Raw genomic sequence first — 19,240 nt, forward strand, 5'->3', positions numbered from 1 at the left:
CACACGCCTGTGGGAAACAGCCTGGCCAGAAAGTGTAACCCTGTCCGTGGCTGCAGGATGCCACACAGAACCTCCAAGGTCAGGGGCACTGTAGCTGTGAAAACGAAAGGCAGACCGCGAGCGACGGCTGTTGTATCCCAGTCCTGCCTGCAGTTTTCCTGGAAACCTCTCTCGGCCAATGGAGAAGGAAAGGTACTGATTTAGACAGGCTGGGGGCCATTATGATCGCGGGGAGGGGGGGCTCTTCTGCTCTGAGCAAAACCATGGAGGCTTGGCGATCAGTGGAGACTCCAGGTTCAGGGACAGTTTACCCCTATGCATCACTTGGGAGCAGGGTGATGACTGGTCAAATTTGCAGTGTGTCTTTTTTTCTTTGATTGACCTCTATGGGAATGGGAGGTGCGAATTAAAGCAAGCAAAGATTTTTAACCACTTTACAACCATGGATGGAAGAGAAGGAGAAAGAGGGAAAGAAGGAAAAGGGGAAGGAAAGAAAAGTAGGAAGGAGAAAAAGGAAAGAAGGAAGAAAGGGCAGGAAGAAAGGAGGGAAGGAAAAGTAGAAAGGAGAGGGAGGGAGGAAAGAGGGAAGGGAGGGAATGTGGGAAGGAGAAAGAAGGAACGAGAGAAGGAAGGAAGGAAGGCAGCCTCTCCCCCCCCACCCCCGGGCCGGCCATTCCCCCCGCGGCCACTGGAGGCCGGCGGGGCTCCGCGGGGCGGCTGCGGAGTGATTGATAAGCGAGCCTGCCGGGCGATCCCTGCTCCGCCGCCGCCCCCCCCGCCCTTCTGCCAGGCTAAAATAAAAAAGCGCTGAGCTCACCCTCCCCTCGCCCGCCTCGCCATTGGCCGCCCGCTGGGTGCACAGCGCCGGGGGGGGGGCCGGCGGGGGCCAGGCAGAGGCTGCCGCTGACCAAGGTAAGCATCCGGAGCCCTCCCGCCGCTTCTCCCTCCTCGCCGCACCTGGGCGCACCTGGGCTGGGCAGGGCGGGGGGCGCCGGCTCCGGCAGACTCGCTCCTGCGGGGAGGGGGGTCTCCATCTCCCTGGCCGGCGGGGGTCCGGGGGAGACGCCGAGGCTCCTCCGGGGGCGAATTCAGCACCAAGGCTGCCTGGCCAGTCGGGAACCAGGGAAATAAACAAGCTGCTCTGGGCTTGGCGTCGCCGGTACCTGGCCACACCCGTGATGGAGGGCGGGGGGGGGGGGGGGCTACTCCAGGCCAGGAGGGCCCTCGGGTGCCAAAGATTTGGGGAAGGGAGGGAGGGGGGGAGCTTTGCTTTGAGCTGGTTTAGCCCCGGAGAGAAAAATTCTCCCATCCAGAGGGGAGTTTATGTGGGGATGAGACCCCTGGGGAGGGGGAAGCAAAACAGGGGTCTGGAAAGAGATCTGCCATTCAGGAACAAGAGTGCCTCTGAGCTTACAGCTGCTTTCGGCTCCAGGCTTTCCTGCACAAAAGAAGCCACCTCCCTCCCTCCCTCCCCCCACCTCATAAGAAAAGAGAGTGTGTCTTGAGAATAGGCTAAAAGCATCCAAAGAGATTGATTGTTAGGTGAATTCCCTCTAAAATGGCACCAATAAAACAAAAAAAAACCCCCAAATCTGGTCTTCCAGAAGTCCTTGAAATCCTGGTTTTCCAGAATCCCTCATACTGGACAAATGCAGGTTTTCCTAAGAGTTGGCGTGTTTGTGTGCGCAAAATATTTTTGGCAACTTTCTTGACGATGGAGCAAAGCAGAAACCGCAGACGGGAAGCGTAAGGGAAGGGATCCTGGTTGACGATTCCTCCATTGCCGGAGAAAAAGGGGATCCAGTCCCACCGGCTTCTTGTAGGTCACCAGCGGCCAAGGCAGAAGTTCAACCCTCCAGCTCAAATTTCTACCTGCTGGCCCGGGTGAAATGTGAAGAAAGGGGAGGGGGGGAGAAGGCCTGAAGGGGACATTTGCTAAATTTGTTTCTCCAATGGCAAATTCACTTGTTTCATGGAGAGTTGGGTGGGTGGGTGGGGATTTCCCCCCTCCTAGCTTATTCCCAAAGGTTGTGCAGGTTCCACTCTTTGGGATCGGCTGAATAACTGACCCCTTAGTTGCCATCGGAATGATTGATTGGCAACTGGCTGACACACACAGAGATGTTTTGCGACTTCACAGCTCGGGACAAAGAGTTGGAAAAGTCGTGAAGGTGCCTAAAAAAGCAAAGTGGAGGGGGCCATCCAGCTGTGGTTCGTCCCCTCCTGCCAGTGGCCGCCACCTCAAATCTGGCTACAGCACCTGGGGGAAAAAACGGTGCCCAGCCGAGATTTCTTTCTGACAGCTTAGATTTCCATGTGCAGGGAGCTCTGGCTAAAACCACAGCAATCACTGCTCATCTTACATTTCTCAAGACATAAAAGGAGGCCTCGGGGGAACTGAATCCCCGGCCGTAAAGCGGGTGGGAGCAGAGTCAGCTGGTCCCAAAGCTCATTCAACACTCTTCTCCTTCCTCCCCGCCATAAGCAGCTGGCCAACCCAAAAGGCCAAGACCCTTTCCAGCCAGCTCAGCGGCTGCAGAAACTCTGGAGGCTGCTAAGTGCCTCTTCCATTGATACTCAAAACAATTAGGGAATCTGCAAAGGAAGGCATCAAAGTGCCTCGATGCAAGATTCACCCAGCTGTCCCCCAAATTCCAGGCGGCACAGTTGGGGAGATTAGGATGATAGAGAATTCCGATAACCATGAGGCAGGGAGTTCCGCTGACCCATCCACTAATAGTGCCCCCTGTTGCTCCGTAAGCATGTTTGCAGCACGTTCTTTGGGCTTCCCGTAAGCTGCAGCTCTCCCACCGGCCTGGCTGGGTTTTCTTGCAGGGGAGACCCTCCGCCAACTGCCTCTTGGCTACGCTCACCATGACGACTTCCTACCGACAAGAGCTGGAGAAATACCGAGATATCGATGAAGACAAGCTCCTCAAGGAACTCTCCCCGGAGGAGCTGGAGCAGCTCGATCTGGAGCTGCAGGAAATGGATCCAGAAGTGAGATCAGGGGCAGATGGGGGGTGGGGTGGGGTAGGGGGGAGGACTCTGCCAAACTCTGGATTTCATTCTGAAGCTCTCCAAATCAAACGGATCGGAGACGGACTTGGCGCCTCTTCCGTTGAGAGATTGGGAAGCCGGCAGTCCTGCCCAAAATAGCAAAATTGTGCCATCTTTTGGGGAGAACCAGAAAGTTGTGACTTATTTAGTTGTGACTGGCCCCTATGGTCAGATGGGGGAGCAATAAATGTTATCAATAAAATAAATTCATCCGTTCATTCGGCACATTTTTATCGCTGCTTAAAAGATTAACTATCCCAAAACCCATCATCCTGCCCCCCCTTTTAAGCACTGTTTAGGCTCCTGTGCCAGGGGATACTAATGTGCCCCCCCTGCAGAGGTGCCCAATGCTCCCGGTGGGTTTTTACAGGGCATGGGAGGAGGTTTTGCTATGGCCATCCTTGGCACCTCGATTTCTGCTCTGCTTCCTAGAACTTGATGCTCCCGGCTGGGCTCCGGCAACGGGACCAGACGAAGAAGGACCCCACGGGGCCCCTGGACCGAGACGCCCTGATGCAGCACCTGGAGAAGCAGGCAATAGAAGTGAAGGAACGGGAAGACCTGGTGCCCTTCACGGGGGAGAAGAAAGGTAAGGGCTGCGTTGCCCACCTGGCCTCCACTGTCCATGCCAGCAAGTTTGGGGTCCCTCCTTCCCTCCCCAGAGGGTTTCAAGACCCCGAGGGAGAAGGGGAGAGCCAGCCCCAACCAGAGCAGAGAAACCGAGGAGGAAATTTTACTCCATCCGCTTTGCCAGCCAAAAACGCTTCTCTCCACGCCTCGATTAGGAGTCCATCCCTTGGACCAAAACGAAGATTTTCCTGAACATCCCCTCTGTTCTTTTCACTTCTTCTGCTTCCTGGATTCATGGTTTACCAATCAAGGAGAATATTTGTAGCTCAGGGTTGAAATGAGGGTCCTTGGTGTTCTCCAAGCTTAACTGAGCTTTTCTTGCAGACGTTTCGTGACCCAGCTAGGTCACATCATCAGTGCTAGTGAGGTTTGCTGCGAATACTCCTTCTGGGACTGATGACATGACCTAGTGGGGTCATGAAATGCCTGCAAGAAAAGGACCAAGCTCAAGACCCCTCATTAGCTGTTTAAAAAGAAAAAAAAATAGTTTCTCACCAAATTCAAGCCCTTTGGCAACCTTTCTCACCCCCTTCTCAAACTGTCAGCTTGATGACAGTTTGTCACTGGAATATTAAATATTTTTTCTTCCCTGCTCTTGTGGGCTCAGAAAGGGCTCCGTGCTGGGGTCTCCTCGTTTAAGCCAAAGGCACCTCTTCTTCCTTCTTTCCTTCCTTCCAGAACTGAATCGCCCAACATCTGACTGCTATTAATAAATCTGGAACTTCCTCTCTGTGTCCAAATTGCCGGCGTGAATGAAGGCCGTTTCAGGGACATTAGAGAGGGACCCATTCCAGACAGTAGGACACGGATTGTCATCAAACCGTTGGGAATCCCTGCAATGCTAATGTTCAATGGGAGGGGAAAACTGAGGGGAGGGGATAATTTTGCACAGCTGATGGATGGGAAGGAAGAAAGGAGGAGGGAGGGAAGAAGGAAGGAAGGAAGGAAGGAAGGAAGGAAGGAAGGAAGGAGGGAGGGAGGGAGGGAGGGAGGGAGGGAGGGAGGAAGGAAGGAAGGAAGGAAGGAAGGAAGGAAGGAGGGAGGGAGGGAGGGAGGGAGGGAGGGAGGGAGGGAGGGAAGAAGGAAGGAAGGAATTTTGAGAGCTCTAGTTGCTTATAAAGGAGGCTGAGTCCCCCACTGCACTACACCTGACTTCAATTTCTTTGCATCCTCCTTTTCTCTTCCGTTTCTCACCCTTTTCCGTCTCTCTCTCCCTGCAGGGAAGCCTTTCGTCCCAAAAGTTGAGAAGAAAGAAGTCATCAAAGAAGAGGACGTCATCCTGGAGCCGGAACTGGAAGAAGCTTTGGCCAACGCCACCGACGCCGAAATGTGCGACATCGCAGGTAAGAAGGGGGCCGACAGGTGCCAAAGAGCGAGCCACATCCAAGGCCCCCGTGGAGCCTCCCTATCCAGGGGCAGTTGGCTGCGAACCGCCCCTTTGCTGCCGTTGTTGCAGGCGGGGGCTCCAATCCCGCTTTGGATCAATGCTTCTTCGTAGCCTGCAAATCCCGCAGGAGATCAACCCCTCCGCATTTTGCAGAGAAGCGGCCTCGCCTGGCCCAGCCAGTGGCAGAGAAACGGGGAGGGGGAGGGGGTCAGTGCCTGCCCCACATCAACACTCAGCAAGAGTCCCTCGACAGGTGTAAGCCGATAGGGCAGCAGCCTTTCTCCTTTTAGTCCCTGCCTGGCACTCGGCCAGCCCTGTTGCCCGCTCAGTTTTAGAAACGGAGCCAGGCTGGGCTTGGCCGGGCCAGAGAATGCCTGATTTTGCAGCAAACCCGGTTATTTTTTGAACCCGGATCCAACTGGGCTTGTTTTCCTTCTGCTTCCTTGCAGCCATCCTGGGCATGTACACCCTGATGAGCAACAAGCAATATTACGAAGCCATCTGCAGCGGCAACATCACCAGCACGGAAGGCATCAACAGTTGAGTGGGTAGGGCTAGGTTGGACTGAATAGATCCCCCTACCCAATTTACCAGCTCAGAACACCTCCCACATTCAGCCTGGGGACAAGAAAATGTCTCGCTTGGCTGAACAAATGTGTCATTCACTACACAGCTCATCATCCCCTGCCAAGGGGGGGAGAAATCACCCAAAGGGGGGAAACGGAAGAGGGTGGTCTTCAGGCTAGGAGCCTCTGTTGTCTTCCATTTCGCTTCTTGGACAAAGATCAGGACTTCAGGGCAACACCAAGATGTGAGAAGAGGGTCAGACAGCCCTTTCTCCCCCAACCCGCCTCACCCCCAATCCTCTTCTGCGCAGGTGTTGTTCAGCCGGACAAATACAAGCCGGTCCCGGACGAGCCCCCCAACCCCACCAACGTTGAAGAAACCCTGGCAAAAGTCCGAAGCAACGACAGAGGCCTGGAAGAGGTGAACCTGAATAACATCCAGGTGAGTGCCAAACCCCAAAGATGACCCCACAGTGAATTGACCAATGGAACGGTCCTATCCTGGGGTTATCCTGTTCTTAGTCCTCAACCTACAGCCGTTTGGCGAACAACAGTTCCAAGTTATGACTGCCCTGCAAAAAGTAACTTAATGGCCTGTACTCACACTTAAAAATCGTTGCTCCACTCTGTGGTTATCAGATCACAATTCGGGTGCTTGGCACTGTCTCGACTTTACGACCAGTTGCAGCATCCTGGAGTCATGGGAGCACGATTTGCGGCTTTTTTTTTTTGCCTGTTGGGGAGCTGGATTCACTTAATGACTGTTGTAAAAAGGGCTGTGAATCTGATTCCAATTACGACCGCAATGACTTCTGACAGAAGTTCCGACTCCAGTGGAGGTCGTAAGTCGAAGGCTACAGGAAAGCAGCTCATATCGTGAACACGGAAGTTGTCGTTCACACCTCACACCTGCGAGAGGGTCACAATTTTTCCTTGCCAGCAGCTTCAAATTAAGAATCTGGAAAGGAAGAGGTGGCATAAAAGGAAAGGCCGATGAGGAGGGCCGAGGAAAAACGTGGCCATCCAAGGTGTCACCTCTACAAAAATGGCCGTTTCCTCTCTTCTCTCGCGCAGAACATCCCCATCCAGACCCTGAAGGAGATCTGCGAAGCGATGAAAACCAACACTCAGGTGAAGAAGCTCAGCTTAGTGGCCACCAGAAGCAACGATCCAGTGGCCCACGTAAGCTCCCCAGATCCTCCTCCAGGGATCGGCACCCAGCGGCCGTTGAGTCTGATTCCCCCCCACACACACACACCGGTGATGCTCTCCTCCTCCAACCCCTTTTCCTATCCAGGCGGTGGCCGAGATGCTAAAGGAGAACAAAAGCCTCCAGAGTCTCAACATCGAGTCCAACTTCATCACCAGCGCAGGGATGATGGAGGTCATCAAAGCCATGAAGGGAAACAGCACCTTGGCCGAACTGAAGGTGGACAATCAGGTGAGGAGGCCCTTAATTTTAAGCTGGTGGACTACAACTCCCAGAATTCCACAGCCAGCTTGCTTGCTGGCTGGGGAATTCTGGGAGTTGAAGTCCACCCAGCTTAAAGTTGACAAGGTTAAGAAGTCCGACACCATCAAGCCAGACTTTGAGATCCTGCATTTCCCCAACTGGGGGACAATGACATTTTAGACACCCTCCCAAGTTTCCACCTGACACGGCTTCCCCTCCCTCCTTGTAGCGCCAGTGGCTGGGCGACTCGGTGGAGATGGAGATGGCTGCCATGCTTGAGAACTGCACCTCCATCACCCGGTTCGGGTACCACTTCACGCAGCAGGGCCCCAGAGCCCGAGCCTCCATCGCCATCACCAGGAACAACGAACTGCGTAGGTTGGCCGAGAGTGGAGAGAGAGAGAGGGAGAAGGAGTAATGCGGGGGAGGGAAGAAATGGATGGGGAAGGGAAGGAGGAAGGAAGGAGAAGGAACAATGGGATGCAAGAAAGAGAAAGGGAGGGAGGGAGGGAAACAGACGGGGGAGTGGAAGATAGGAGAGAGGATGAGAAAGGGAAGGATGGGGTAGGGAAGCGAAGAAGGAAGAAAAAGAGGGCGTGGGAAGGGAAGGATGAGAAAGGGAAGGAGAGGGAGGAGGGGAGGAAAGGATGGGGTAGGGAATGGAAGAAGGAAGGAAGGGAGGAAAGGAGGGGAAGGAAAGGATGAGAAAGGGGAGGGGAGGTGGGAGGTGAGAAGAGGATGAGGAAGGGAAGGAAAGGATGGGGTAGGGAATGGAAGAAGGAAGGAAGGGAGGAAAGGAGGGGAAGGAAAGGATGAGAAAGGGGAGGGGAGGTGGGAGGTGAGAAGAGGAGGATGAGGAAGGGAAGGAAAGGATGGGATAGGGAAGGGAAGGGAAGAAGGAAGGGAAGGAAGAAGGGAGGGAGGGGAAGGGTAGAATGAGAAAGGGGAGGGGACGGAGGGAGGGAAGGAAGGGGAGGGAGGGGCTGGATCAGCGAGGGAGAGGGGTCTTTTGCCCAGCCTTCTTCCTTTTCATCTTTTTTTCCCCTTTTGCAGGACGCAAACAGAAGAAGACATAAATTGGGGGTACAATCCATCATCCCGGAAGCGACTTTCATGGCTCAGGCATCTCCCCACGGCTATCACTCCAAAGCAGCCCAAGAGCAATTCTGGGGCTCACGTGCCCCAACTCAGGTTTTTCTCCTCCCTTCACCTCCGAGGGCCCCCCTGCCTTTGAAATACCTCTGTAAATAAAGAGATCTGAATGATGCATACCCCTCCCTCCCTCCCTCCGGAGGGATGAAATGCCTTCCTTCTTCCCAACTGGCTTCGTCTGCCGCGGAAGCAATTTTTTTAAACGGTTAAGGTTCTTGATTACAGCTGGTCCTCGATTTACGGCCACAACCGAGCCCAAAATATAACTTCAAATGGTCACTAAATGAATTGTTGTGAGTCAAGGACTACCTGTTCTTGGTAGGCAGGAATTCTGATCGTAGACTTGGGGGCCATCTTTTCCTTATACAAAGGGGCCTGGGGTCTTGGTGGAAGGAGGGAGGGAGGGGCTTGGTTTTCCAGTCCACACTAAAGGCAGCTGAGACCCTTCTGAGATGATTATTGAACATTTAAGCATTAGGTGGGGGGGGGGAAGCTTCATCGGATTCCTTCGCTGTGGTCAAGGAATGGCTCATAGATTAGGGGAGGGTCAGACTTATCTAGGCAACCTGGGATGGGGGGGGCCCAAGAGAAATAAGAAACAGTCGTGGGTGGGTGGGTGGGAGGACAGAGAGGACCTGAACAGGTCCCAATTCGCCTTGGTTTTCCTCTCGGCCAGTCTGGCTTCCGGTATCCCAGAGCTGCCGTCCCGGCCTGAAACCAGAGAAGACCCAGGCTGCCCGCTGTCCGAAGAAGCTGCCACGGGGGAGAATTATCCCAAGCAGCTGTTGCTGGGCGCAACCCCCAGCCCGTCCTTGAGACACAGCAGGAGAAACGGGAGAAGCAGAGGGTCGGGTTGCAAGGATCCTGGAATGGCCGCCTAAGGAGGAGGAGGAGGAGGAGGAGGAAGGGGAGGGGGAGTCCCAGGTCTCTGAAATTCCCAAGAACAGTGCAAATCCTTGCCTGCAGGGAGCGTGCAAGAAACGGCTTTTACCATGTAAAGAAAGGAACGAACAAAAGTGCATTTAAAACTGCTCTATCCGCAGGCACCCAAATATAGGTTATGAGCGGAAAAACAAATGGGAATTCGAACTGTATTAAACCGGCCCCCAGTTTCCTAATTCTCAGACCTAAACCTCTCAGACAACGAGTTGGGTCCTTTTTTTACTTTCCAAAATAGAAAACAGATTTCCCATCTTCGTGGTCCTGCACGAGCTGAGTTCCTGAGGGAGAAGCGCAGCTCTTTATCCATCCGACTGAATAGCAGCAGTTCCCCTAAATTCTGTTTTTATTTACTTTAAAGATGTCTTCGGGGCTTTTCTTCTCCAGCCGCTCCCTTGCTCAGAAATTGCTTGGAAATTTTCCAACGAACTTAAAAAAAGGTGGTGTCGGAAATGCACCCAGGGAAACAAAATGCAGACTGCAACCAAAGAGGAATAAACGCCAAAAACTGTACTACTAAAAGACAAAACACGAAGGTGGCAAAAGGATGCTTTCAATGCACAAAGGTCACAGTGTCCGAGCCAAAAGTGCATTTTCTGATGGTTGTGCTGTTTAATTCCAGATTTCCAGGTGTTCCTCGCACACTTCCAAGGCACGGCCAGGGTGGGGTGGGGATTTTCCATCCGCCATCAAGACGGAGGCAACATTGGGGGCTCCTCCTCGTCCGAATCGAACTCCACGTTCTCGTCTTTGACCCATTTGCCAGACCCATCCTCAATCCATCCCGAACTGCAAGAAAAGGAAGGAAATTTGGCTGAGGAAGGAGACTCCAGAACAACCCATAACCTCCCCCGGGTCTCTTCCCTGCAGTTACCTTTTCAGCTTCAGGTAATGCTCCAAGGTGCGTCGCTTCTCCGGATCGTTGGGCTCGGACGATTTCTGCGTTCTGCGCCCCTTTCCTTGACGGGCAGACTTCTTCTTTTGAGTCTCTGCGAGAAAGAACGACCGTGAAAATGACTTAGCTTTGCTTAACTGGGGTTTGTTTATTTATTTATCATGAAATTTATTTGCCCCCATCTGGTATCCAGAGACTCTGGGCGGCTATAAAGTGATAAACCATGTTTAAGCCACCTTTCATGCACAAATGCTGCTTCTTGGACCTAAAGAAGATTCACGTCCCACGTTCCTTCTTCCTGTCCTCGACACTTCCCTGGCTAACACTCTGGTCCTTTCCCAGGGTTAGAGTTTATGCTCCCTGCGAGGTGGATCTCCCATCTCTGCCCATTTTGTGTCTGGGCTTACTTACAAGATCTCAAAACGGCTTCTGACCTGCTGTTGTGTGCCTGCAGCCGGACAAACGGGCAGAGGGGCTCACTTCCTCTTCAACCTGCCGCTCTTCCTCCACCGAGTCAGAACCGGAGGGTTTGGGGATCCCGGGGGCCTCCGCTGCTCTGAAGCTGGCAGTCGCCCCCGAAGTGCTGGCACCAGCCTCGTTCCTGCACCAAATCAGAAACGGCAGAGTTCCAGACATTCCTATTAAGGGACCTTCCTGGCAGAGAAAGCAGAGAACCAGCGGTTGGCCCTTTCCAGATGTGGGTCTCACCTTTTGGGGCGGCAGCAGCTGCTGTAGGGCACAGTTTTCAGCAAGGCATTCTGGGTAATCCTCCGTGTTTGGGCAAGCAATGGCGCCGGTCCCTGAGCCACCTAGAAAGCAAAGCCAGAATCTGGAGGGGTTTTAATTTAACCTACTAAGTTCTCAGCGGCGACTCTAAGGCTCCCTCGGTGCTAAGCATTTATTTCAGAATAAGGACTTATTTTTAAAGAAATGCACCCTGTGGGACAGAGCAGCGCCCAGGATCTACCTGGGTGCCATTTTCTTCCGCGTCCAGGTACGCCTGATGCTGACGCTTCTGAATTTCATTCTCGAGAGAGCGTTTCTTCCCGTAAAACTTCTGCAAACCTGCGATGGAGAAGGTCAAAAAAGGTGCTCAGCAGCCAGTCTTTTAAGCCATCCGGAGGAAGCAAAATCTCAGGGCCTCAGTCTTCCCTGTCTGTAAAATGGGACTAAGCTCTCTGTGGCTTGTAAAGGCATGCAAACCGATTTGGCAGAGAGCCTCACCAAGTTCAGAGTCAGGGTTAGGTGCTCACCCTGGTTGCAAAGCTGAGAGGGGATACTGAATTTAGCTGAAGGACCGAGCCCGGGAGGATCCTGGCAGACTTACTGGCTAAGTGTTTCTTTCCAGAACGGTGAACCGTGAGCATGTCCAGAGTGTCAAAAACCGGCCGTTGGAAGCAGACAGTGCAGGAATACCTAGAAAAGGGAGGGAGGAAAGTGGGGCCGGGCTGTGGGGACTGAGAGGCAGTCTTTGCACCCCTCAAACCTTATGCAGAGAGCGGGCTTAGGATTCACACTCGCAAGCAACACCTTACCTGCCATCGCGCATCAACAAGGCTTCGTCCTCGGGAATATAATGGGCCAGAAGCTCCGCCACCCTCCGTTTCTGGATAGGGAGCAAAGAAGGAAGAAATCCAACAGGTCAGGTTGTTTGCAGAAGCATGGGAGAGAGAGACAGAGAGAGAGAGACCACAGGGCACCTTTCCAGGTGTGAAGCGCTTCCTACAACAACCCAGCGAGGGAGACCCGGTGGCTATTGTCGTGCTCTAGGGAGGGAGGAAGTGGGGAGGGGGTTGAAAGGAAGAGGGCGAGCCCCCCCTTTTTCCTAGTCCAGCAGCCCCCCCGAATGGTGGCCTTCCTGGATTCTGGACTACAATCCCCATCTTCTGGCTGTCGGCGACTGGATCTGCAATGCAACCCTTAGAGGCAATCTGCTCTGGCCTGCACTCTGCACGTGCTCCGGCACCGCCTGGACACTGAGCAGCAAAGAGCTGCGAGCAAAGAGCCCCCCTCCCATGCCCCAGACGCCCCCTCCTCACCTTCAGCACCTGCAGCTGGCTGGGGTCGTCGCCCTCCCGCTTGAAGGACATGCTCCCCCCTCCCCCCAAAAAAACCCACTCGCCCCACCGCTGCCCCCCGCCCGGGACAGGCGCGGGCTTTCTTCCTGGAGGGAGGACCGGACTACATTTCCCAGCAGGCAGCGGGCTGGCCGAGCCCTTTCCCCGCTCCGCCAATCAGGACGCGACTCCCGTCGGACCGGCAGGGGGCGCTCCGGCCTACTTTCCCCTGCGGTCTGCAGGCGAGGGACTCCATTTCCCAGCAGGCCCCGCGGGGAGTTTTCTTTGCTTTGGCCGCTGCGAAAGCAGAGCCCGGAAATTTTGCAAAATTATGCATCAAAATAAAAGATCATGAAATTATCTTTTTATTGTCCCTTTCCCCCCCCTCCCATTGCAATGAGAAAAAAAGCCCTTCTTTCTGGGACTACACCCCCCATCCTCCTTTGCGAGAGGGGTACCATGGGCCATGTAGTTCTCTGCCCCCCAAACTCGGGGGGAGGGGGAAGCAAAGGGGGGAGGGGGGCAGGCACTTCAATGGGCAAAGCAGCCAGAATCGATGTCGGGGGGGGGAAATTTTTAAAACAGTGAAACTTATTTGAAATAAGGGGTGGGGGGAGGCTGGGGGGAGGGGCCAGGACCACAACTCCCAGCAGCCTTTGCGGGCGATCAGCTGGCCGGCCGGGAGGGCGGGGCCGGGGGGGGCTTCTGTTCAACTGTCCGCCGGAGCGCCGCAGCCGCGATCTCGGGGGTCTCCATGGGGCCCCTCCTGCGGGGCCTGGCGGGGGGCGCCTGCTGAGATGCCCCGGGCGGGCGGTGGGCAGCGGGGCCGCAGCTTCCTTCCCTCCTCGGGGCGAGCCTGGCGGGCGGCGGGATGGCCTCCCCCTCCGGGCAGGGGTCTCCGGGGGCCGCGGGGCTGCTGCGGGGGAGCCGGGCGCGGTCCTACGGCAGCCTGGTCAGCTCGCCCGTGCGCGAACGGCGGCTGGAGCACCAGCTGCGCCCCGGAGACACCCTGCAGGGCCTGGCCGTCATGTACGGGGTGACGGTGAGCGAGCGCGCCCCGCCCCGGGCTGGGTTGGGAAAGGCGGCAGCCCCTGAGCATGCACAGAGTGGGCTTCCAGAAGGGGAGCCACCCGAATGTGCAAGAGGCGGTCAGAGCCCCCCCCCCGCTAAGATAGACTGCCGCTCTCTGGGGAAGCTCCGTTATTGCAAGGGCCACCTGATCCCGTCTCCTTTCAAAGGCCTTCGGAGCTGGGTAGTTCCTCTTCTAAACCAGACACCCCCCCCCAAAAAAAAAAATCTGCAGGGAAGTTCAGTTTTAGTTTAGCCACAACTCCCATATGCCACAGCAGGCGGCCCAGCACCACCAGGTCAGAGGCTCTGCCTGTGCAGAATCTCTCCCAAAATTTTGCCCCTAAAAATCAGCCCAGGGACCCTGGGATCTACAATTCGAACTTTAAACTTTGGCACAGAGAGGACCAGGGGATGTTGGGTCTGCTCAGGGCGGTGTTTTTTTTTGGACCGATGAGGACTAGCCCCTTGCTTTGTCCCCCTTCCACCTTGCATCCTTCTCCGTTCCTTTTCCAGACGGAGCAGATCAAGAGGGCCAACCGGCTGTACACCAACGACTCCATCTTCCTCAAAAAGACTCTCTTGATCCCCACCAAGCCCAAAGCTTTGTCCAACGGACTGAACTTGGAGGAGGAGGAGGAGGAGGAGGAAGGGCAGGGGGAGGCCGTCCCGCCCGAGTCGACCAAAAAGCAGAAGCAGCCCCGGAAGAACGGCTCTTCGGGGGGCTCGGTCCCCAAACACGACCTCTCGGCTGCCGATTTTCTCTTCAAACTGGATTCCGAGATCCGCCGATCCAAGCAAGCGGCCACCAAGAAGCTGCGGGAAGGGGAGAGCAGGTGAGTGAGGGGAGGGGGGGTTGCAGGGAGCAGAGGATTAACAGGGTGGGGAGGGGGTCTACATGCAAGCCCAGGTTGCTTGCCCGGAGCGCTGTTTTAGGTAGCTCGGCACAAATGAGCCAAGTTGCATCGGGGAATGAATAACTCGACTCCTTTTCTTCTCGGGATGGAGGCAGAAGTGTGGAAGTGTCATAGCTTTTTACTATGTTCACTACCTAAAAAAACCGGTTAAGACCTGAGTCAGGTGTGGATGGGGCACCACCAGGTAATTCCAGGCCGGCAGGATATTAATACATGTTCGAGAAACTCACCTTTTATTAAACCTGACTAAACGTTGTTTGGGCCTCTGTGGGCCACCAGGGGGCGCCCTTGCTCTAAACGATTTTGGATTCTCTCTTGTATGTTGTTTTAAATTCTTACAAAAGACACGCATGTAAGTTGCAGGCTCTTAAACTGCTGGTGGGGAAATGTTAACAGCTTCCTCTATTTTCCTCCCACCCTATAACAATGAATTTTCATTTTTATTTCATATTTTGGTCTAATTTCTACAGCCGCCCGTCTCAAGAAGTGACTCTGGGCAGCGTGCTTTAAAAACTAATTGAAACAATCAAGACGGTACAAAATAAATACAGATGGCATCAAATGAGGCTACTAATGGATGTTAACCCAGCCAGGAAACGTGGGTGGGCGGGTGGCTTGGCTTGGTGGTAGACTGCCCCTCGCTCTGGAGTCTCAGCGTCTATTTTGCTCGAATTCATCCATTGCAGCTAAAGGATGTTTTCTTGAAATGCCAGGCATAGAAACTGGGCAAGGCAAGATTGTCTTCCCTGGCAGCCACTGGCACTTAATGTCAGCCCTCTCCCTTTCCTCCCCCCCTGCAGGATTTTGGGGGAGGCATCGGGAACGAACCCCATGCCTTCCTCCTCCGGCTCCTACCAGGGTGAGCCTTCGCCCCAGACCCAGCAACGGGCAGTCCTCGGCCCTGTGCCCCTCAGCCGGATTGCCTGTGCAGACGCTCTGCTCGACCAGGAGGACGAAATCTTCAAGCTCTGAGACCCCCGCCCCAAAAGGCCGCCGGCATCAGCCTGACTCCCATCACGCTATGGGGAAGAACAGATGCCACCCAAAAGGGACCCCTGGGGCAGAGGACGCCAGCTCCGGTTTCAGTTCTGCTTCCCTTGCCCCCCCCCCCCTCCACAAGGCAGCCAGGATGATGGGTGCCTGAGTGGGCCCCTTGCTTCGTTTGCCCCCCCCCCACCCCCTACCCCTAATATTTATTGCCTCAAGTGCTTCTTTGGCCAATAGCACCTCCTCCCTCTGCCTTCTCAAGCTCTTCGGGTCCATCCCAAGCGTGCCAGAGGGCAGACTTCTGGGAAGGGCTGTGGAGTATGGGCCAGAGGGGAGGATAGTGAGCAGCCCCCCCCAAACCCTCCGTCTTCTGATTTTTCTCGTTTGGAATTTGTGGCCCCTATTCTCTGATTAAAGAAATGCAGGTTTTGCGAATTGTGTGTGCTGCTGTTGTCTGTGCTGAATATTTTTTCAGGAAGTGACACCCGAGAACGCCCGGGGGGTCTTCAGCAGTCCCAGGAATCCTCCCCCCCCCCACATGGAGTCCCAAGGAGCCTCCCTGTCACACATCTCTGCGTGATTCCTTTGCTCTGGTCAGGCTGATGCGAATGGGATCCGATTAGCTGCCCAACGTTCCTGCAGTGGAGGCCCCAGAGAAGGGCTTTTCCTTCCTGAGGGTGCCTGTTGTCTCTCCTCATGAGTCCCTGGCCTGAGATAGAGCCCTTTTTCCTCCCCCAAGGGAGGGAGGAAAAAACAACCCCAGAAACACAGCACTTGAAAAACCAAAATCAGTGTATTTTCAGATTTTTGCATTCCCTGAGACAAAAATTCCACACTGGGGAAAAGTCCAAACACAAGAGATAGGAAGGAGATGGGATGGGGGGGGGGACATTCCTGAGTTTCCCCCACCCCAAAAAACCAAGCTAGGAATCCATTTCATTTCCAGAGGCTCAGAAAAGCCCCCTCCCCCTTATTCCAGACAATTCCAGCCAGAGGGAAAGGGGGAGGGGTCCCCTTGAGGGCACAAAGCAGATCCGATTCTGAGTTTCAGCTCACCGCAGATGCCGTAACAGGAAGCAAAAAGGAACGAGCTTTCCCCTCTTTCCCAACTGACCACAATCCCCCCCCCACAATCCACGTTGTGAAGAAAAAAAAAACCCACATCCTTTGACCAGAAGGAATTGTCCATCGAGTGGAGTGGACCCCATTCGCATTCAGGGACCCTTCCATCCAGCTGAAGAAGCCAAACGCTTTCATTCCAAGCTCCTAGTCCTCGCTGATCCATTGCAAACACAACCTGCTGAGTCTTTAGACCCCAAAAAACAAGCTCAGCTGGGGGTGTGGGTGCTTCCTACCACAAATCTGAAGCTCTCCCCCCCCTCCTTTAAAATGTCCCCGGTAGGAAATCCCAGCGGATGCCCAAGTGGCCGTGAGTTCCATCGGCTGTCCCAGAGACCCCCTCCCCTCCCCATTCCATCCCCTTCCCCTCCCCCCTTTTGGGTTCATCACAGCTTCCCTTGGTCAATGAGCTGGTTCAGCCCCTGGCAGACCCTCTCCAGATGGGGCTCAAAGGGGCTCCCGGGGCTGTAGAGCCGGCCCAGCAGTTCGGCGTCGGCGAAGTGGTCGAAGACGTGGCGGATGCGCCCGTGAGACTTGGGGGTCAGGTGCTTCTCCACCAGCCGGAGCAGCAGGTCCCGGCACTCCTCCAGCAGCCGTCCCAGCACGCCCTGCTCGAAGGTGAAGGCCACCTGGTGGAAGCTGACGGCCGTCATGGCTCCCTGGCGCAGCTTCCGCTTGAAGTCCTCGGCCACGGCCAGCTCGGCTTCGTTGAAGCGGCCGTTGCGGAAAAGGACGGAGACCTTGACCGCCACTTTCACCAGGTTCTTGATGACCTTCTGGGAGGCCGCCCGGTCCTGCGTGTGCTCCTTGGAGATGCGGTAGAGCTCGTCCAGCACGGCCCCGCTGGTCTCGTCGATGAACATGGTGACGGTGGACTTGCTGGCCATGCGGCTCAGGATCTTCTTCTCCGCTTGCATGGCCAGGTTGCGCGAGCTGAAGGCCTCCATCTCGGCTGGGGGGGGGAGAAGGAGCAGCAGGGTGAGGATGGGGGGCACACGACCCCAGGCTCAGAATGGGGGGCCTCCCCAGGAGACCCCCCCTGAGCCAAGGAGACGTTTCTGACCCGGTCAAAAAAAGGATGAGGAAACCTCATGACCTCATTTTTTAAAAACCAGCTTAATACAATTATTTTTTCAGGGAAAAAAGAAATCAGGTTTGTTTGCCGCCTCAGATCTGGTTTTTGAAATGGATGCCACCTTAAGTAAAGCTTGGCTTTTTTTTAAAAAAAAAAACTTTTTATTTTGGGCCAATTCTGCTGGTTTGCTTCGACTTCCTCTGTATACCAAGCAATTCCCCTTCCGGCTTCTCCCTCCCCCTCAGCTCTTTGTTCCTGTTTGCCCGAGGAAGAGACTTGTGTGTCTCCAAAGCTTGCCCCTTCTGAGTGGGCCCGAGAAAAAGGTTGCCCTGGTAGAAATCCTGGGGAATAGAGGGGAGCCTTTAAAATTTCTGTATCCAATGCGGGATTTGCCCCCATGCCGTTTGCAAGGAGTAGCTTTGATGAGCCTGCCTGCTTTTCTCTTCTTAGCATTTCCCCCCCCCCTTTTTTTCCTTCCTGGCTAGCCTCCCACCTCCCCGCTCCAGGTGCCAAGGGGGCTTCCTGCTTTTAGCTGCATCCTGCAGCCTTTTTGGATCTCCCAGCAGGGAGACCGTCGGCCCTCAAAAGCTGAAAAAGCCAGGGGAATGCAGACCCAGCCAGAGATGGGGGAGTAAAACTTATGGGGAGGGGGGGTGAACAGGATGCCACCAAGTCCGGTCCCCGTTGCTCTTCCAGAGACTCCGAAGGCCAAAAGTGAAATCTCCTTTCTCTGCCTGGAAGGCTTGGAGGAGAGAGTGGAAAAAAGGGTGCCTCTGAGCAGGTGCAGAGGGCTGGGTCCCCAAAGACCTAGCTCGGTGGCCAGCAGGCAGTCCGGGCCGAGTGCTGAAGGAGAGGCCAGAAGGGAGGAAGGGAACGGAGTGGGCGCCCGCTAAGAGGCATCCGGCTGGTGCCTCCTTGCTTTCAAAGCAGCTGCACCCCCGCCCGCCGATGCCCCCTCCCCGAGTGGCGGTCCCGGGATGCTGGAGGCGGAGGGAGGCACGTGAAGCCCATTTCGCACGCGCACCTGGCCAGCCGCTGGCCTCTGGAAGATGCGTCCTGGGAGGGAAGGAGGGCGCAGGAATCCCTAAAGGCGGGGAAGGGAGTGGCCCGCCCTGGGACGTCTGGAGGAGGATGCTCAGGGAGGAGGGAGGAAGGAGCACGCTTTGCACATGCCCAGAGGCTCACCTAAGCCTCTCCACGCCGCCTTCAGCCTTGGATGAAGAGGGCGCATTTCCTGGCGCAAAAAACAAAAAAACCCGACTTTCTAAAAAACCAGAAACTTCCCCAATTGCCTTTCGCCATCCCGCCGCCCTGGAGCCGGTTGCAACCCAAGGGGGAGGGGGGAGGCGAATGAAGCCCCCACTCCTCCTCCCCAAAGGAAAGGAAGCGGCTCCATCATCCCCTGCCCGCCCCCCAGAGACCTGCCCGGGAGGTCCCCTCTCACTCACCGGAGCCCCGCGGTCCTGCTGCCGCCTCCGAGGCGCCCCTGCCGGCTTTGCACCCCGAGGGCGGGAGAAGAAGAGCCGCGGGAAGGTCCCCCCGCTTCCTCCCGCGGCGAGCCCGCCCCGTCAGCTGACCCGCCCGAGCAAAACCCGGCGCACCCCCGAGCGAGGAAGCCTTGACGCCCAAGCTCCCGCCGAGGGCAAGACGGGGAAACTGGACGGTCCGCATATTTGGTGCGCGGCGTCACCCGGGTACCTGCATCTCTGCAGCCGCTTTCTTCCCAAGAAGGTCTGGGACTGAGACCTCTGGCTCACACGTGTCCTGGCTGGAGGGGGTCGATCAAGGGGGCATTTTCCCCCCACCCCTTTCCCTAGAGGCCTGGAGCATCCCCCTTCCTCGCTGGAAAAATGGGAGAGCTTTTCAAAACTATTGCTTAGCACATTGTAAGCCACCCTGAGTCTCCGGAGAAGGGCGGCATATAAATCAAATTTA

The 19,240-nt window shown here is 55.4% G+C and overlaps 4 protein-coding genes across 5 annotated transcripts; 2 read left to right on the forward strand and 2 right to left on the reverse strand.

Moving 5' to 3' along the window:
* The first annotated feature begins 672 nt into the window (after positions 1–672).
* Positions 673–8,363, forward strand: TMOD4 (tropomodulin 4). Of its 2 annotated transcripts, none has more exons than XM_034425047.3 (10): positions 673–912; positions 2,836–3,000; positions 3,493–3,649; positions 4,911–5,033; positions 5,527–5,616; positions 5,955–6,085; positions 6,718–6,825; positions 6,941–7,084; positions 7,326–7,470; positions 8,150–8,363. In XM_034425047.3, exons 2-10 carry the CDS (start codon positions 2,875–2,877, stop codon positions 8,170–8,172), a joined length of 1,047 nt encoding a protein of 348 aa, XP_034280938.2. In that variant the 5' UTR covers positions 673–912; positions 2,836–2,874; the 3' UTR covers positions 8,173–8,363. The 2 variants fall into 2 exon arrangements, with proteins under 2 accessions (XP_034280938.2, XP_060550228.2); XM_060694245.2 differs by lacking the exon at positions 673–912 and adding an exon at positions 1,044–1,159.
* Positions 8,364–9,265: 902 nt separating this feature from the next.
* Positions 9,266–12,325, reverse strand: SCNM1 (sodium channel modifier 1). The gene is made up of 8 exons (XM_034425048.2): positions 12,122–12,325; positions 11,618–11,688; positions 11,410–11,498; positions 11,050–11,147; positions 10,791–10,891; positions 10,517–10,683; positions 10,062–10,176; positions 9,266–9,976 (listed from the first exon to the last, which is right to left on the reverse strand). The coding sequence occupies exons 1-8, from the start codon at positions 12,170–12,172 to the stop codon at positions 9,877–9,879; spliced, it is 792 nt and encodes a 263-aa protein (XP_034280939.2). The 5' UTR covers positions 12,173–12,325; the 3' UTR covers positions 9,266–9,876.
* Positions 12,326–12,819: 494 nt separating this feature from the next.
* On the forward strand, positions 12,820–15,546 carry LYSMD1 (LysM domain containing 1). The gene is made up of 3 exons (XM_034425049.2): positions 12,820–13,181; positions 13,724–14,043; positions 14,925–15,546. Exons 1-3 carry the CDS (start codon positions 13,011–13,013, stop codon positions 15,094–15,096), a joined length of 663 nt encoding a protein of 220 aa, XP_034280940.2. The 5' UTR covers positions 12,820–13,010; the 3' UTR covers positions 15,097–15,546.
* Positions 15,547–15,885: 339 nt separating this feature from the next.
* TIPE2 (TNF alpha induced protein 8 like 2) lies at positions 15,886–18,874 on the reverse strand. Its single transcript, XM_034424939.2, has 2 exons — positions 18,754–18,874; positions 15,886–17,182 (listed from the first exon to the last, which is right to left on the reverse strand). The coding sequence occupies exon 2, from the start codon at positions 17,175–17,177 to the stop codon at positions 16,617–16,619; it is 561 nt and encodes a 186-aa protein (XP_034280830.1). The 5' UTR covers positions 17,178–17,182; positions 18,754–18,874; the 3' UTR covers positions 15,886–16,616.
* Positions 18,875–19,240: the final 366 nt, after the last annotated feature.

Source organism: Pantherophis guttatus, chromosome 18, assembly GCF_059756535.1.
Source record: "Pantherophis guttatus breed Tessera chromosome 18, ASM5975653v1, whole genome shotgun sequence".
In the NCBI taxonomy this organism is placed as follows: Eukaryota; Metazoa; Chordata; class Lepidosauria; order Squamata; family Colubridae; genus Pantherophis; species Pantherophis guttatus.

What these genes read in the sequence shown, in the direction of transcription:
- TIPE2 (XM_034424939.2), bottom strand. Translation starts at nt 17,177, where the DNA reads ATGGAGGCCTTCAGCTCGCGCAACCTGGCCATGCAAGCGGAGAAGAAG.
- SCNM1 (XM_034425048.2), bottom strand. Translation starts at nt 12,172, where the DNA reads ATGTCCTTCAAGCGGGAGGGCGACGACCCCAGCCAGCTGCAGGTGCTG. An exon ending in AGCTGCTGCCGCCCCAAAAG is followed by an intron (nt 10,684 to 10,790) that starts GTGAGACCCACA and finishes GATTTGGTGCAG; the next exon opens with GAACGAGGCTGGTGCCAGCA. An exon ending in CATTACCTGAAGCTGAAAAG is followed by an intron (nt 9,977 to 10,061) that starts GTAACTGCAGGG and finishes CTTTTCTTGCAG; the next exon opens with TTCGGGATGGATTGAGGATG.
- TMOD4 (XM_034425047.3), top strand. Translation starts at nt 2,875, where the DNA reads ATGACGACTTCCTACCGACAAGAGCTGGAGAAATACCGAGATATCGAT. An exon ending in CTTCACGGGGGAGAAGAAAG is followed by an intron (nt 3,650 to 4,910) that starts GTAAGGGCTGCG and finishes CTCTCCCTGCAG; the next exon opens with GGAAGCCTTTCGTCCCAAAA. An exon ending in CAGCACGGAAGGCATCAACA is followed by an intron (nt 5,617 to 5,954) that starts GTTGAGTGGGTA and finishes TCTTCTGCGCAG; the next exon opens with GTGTTGTTCAGCCGGACAAA.
- LYSMD1 (XM_034425049.2), top strand. Translation starts at nt 13,011, where the DNA reads ATGGCCTCCCCCTCCGGGCAGGGGTCTCCGGGGGCCGCGGGGCTGCTG. An exon ending in CCGTCATGTACGGGGTGACG is followed by an intron (nt 13,182 to 13,723) that starts GTGAGCGAGCGC and finishes TTCCTTTTCCAG; the next exon opens with ACGGAGCAGATCAAGAGGGC. An exon ending in CTGCGGGAAGGGGAGAGCAG is followed by an intron (nt 14,044 to 14,924) that starts GTGAGTGAGGGG and finishes CCCCCCCTGCAG; the next exon opens with GATTTTGGGGGAGGCATCGG.